At 52.7% G+C, this 1,186-nt stretch overlaps 1 gene segment (V, D, J or C); it reads right to left on the bottom strand.

Annotated features, from left to right (window-relative positions):
- Positions 1 to 704: 704 nt before the first annotated feature.
- LOC124233951 (immunoglobulin lambda variable 1-51-like) lies at positions 705 to 1,042 on the bottom strand (the record flags this gene model as incomplete). The annotated part of the segment is given in 1 exon segment: positions 705 to 1,042. A coding segment is annotated over 1 exon segment (338 nt), but the record flags the coding sequence as incomplete, so codon positions are not given.
- Positions 1,043 to 1,186: the final 144 nt, after the last annotated feature.

The raw sequence follows: 1,186 nt of genomic DNA, 5'->3' as shown, positions 1-1,186 counted from the left end.
TAATCTGGAGAGTCAACTAGCCTGAGTCACACACAGCTGGACTTTGTTTCCCTGTTTCTGCCCTGACTCCTTGAAATGGGCTGAACTGTGTCCCTCAAAACCCTATGCTGAGACCCTAACCCTGTTGTGACTGTCTTTGGAGATAAGGCATTGAAGGAGGTAATTAAGGTAATTAGGTCATAAGGGTGGTGCTCTAACAAGTGGGGCTGGTGTGTTTATAAGAAGAGGATGAAAACCAGGGGTGAGTGCACAGAGAAAAGGCCCTGTGAGGACACAGCAAGGACCCAGCCTTCTGCAAGCCAAGGAGAAACCAAACCTGCCAGCACCTTGATCTTGGACTTCCAGCCTGCAGAACTGTGAGGAAACACATGTTTGTTGGTTAATCTGCCACATCTGTGGTATTATGTTATGGCAGCCCTGGCAGACTCACACACCACTGGTGGACTCTGTCCCCAGGGCAGCCTACCCCAGCATCCAGGAATGGCTGCTCGAGTAGAGAAAAACAGAAAATGGATTGAAACCAAGGACAAGTTGTGGGGGCAGACATTGAGAGCATGAGCACACATGTTCAAGAGAAAGTTCCCTGAACTGAGTATCAGAGCTGCTTTTGGCCACACAAACAAAGGAAGCAGCTGACGTGGCCAAGGAGTGGGGGCTCCACAGGGAAGCCCCATGGCTGAGGGGACAGGAGGTTTTTGTCTCACTTCCCCATGGGCCTGCAGCACTGTGTAACTACTACCACTGCTGTCATAGGAACCACAGTAATAATCGGCCTCGTCCTCAGCCTGGACCCCAGAGATGGTCAGGGTGGCTGTGTTGCCAGACGTGGATCCAGAGAATCGATCTGGGACCCCTGAGGCTCGTTTGTTACTACTATAGATGAGGAGTTTGGGGGCTGTTCCTGGGATCTGTTGGAACCAGCCCACATAACTACCACTACTATACCCGACGTTGGAGCTGCTTCCAGAGCAGGAGATGGTGACTGTCTGGCCCAGGGTCCCAGACACTGAGGCGGGCTGAGTCACAGACTGGGCCCAGGATCCTGGAAGTGAGAGAGTCACAGACATGGTGATTCCAGGGACTAGAGAGAATGGGAGAAAGCAGGGTCCCACGCATCTTCCCAAGGCCCCTTCCCTTGTCCCCATATCTAGTCACCTGTGCAGAGAGCGATGAGGGTGAGGAGGAG

The sequence above is a fragment of the Equus quagga genome, unplaced genomic scaffold, assembly GCF_021613505.1.
Source record: "Equus quagga isolate Etosha38 unplaced genomic scaffold, UCLA_HA_Equagga_1.0 54311_RagTag, whole genome shotgun sequence".
NCBI lineage: Eukaryota > Metazoa > Chordata > Mammalia > Perissodactyla > Equidae > Equus > Equus quagga.
The sequence above is the reverse complement of the archived record's forward strand: the minus strand, read 5'-3'. Positions and strand labels throughout refer to the sequence as shown.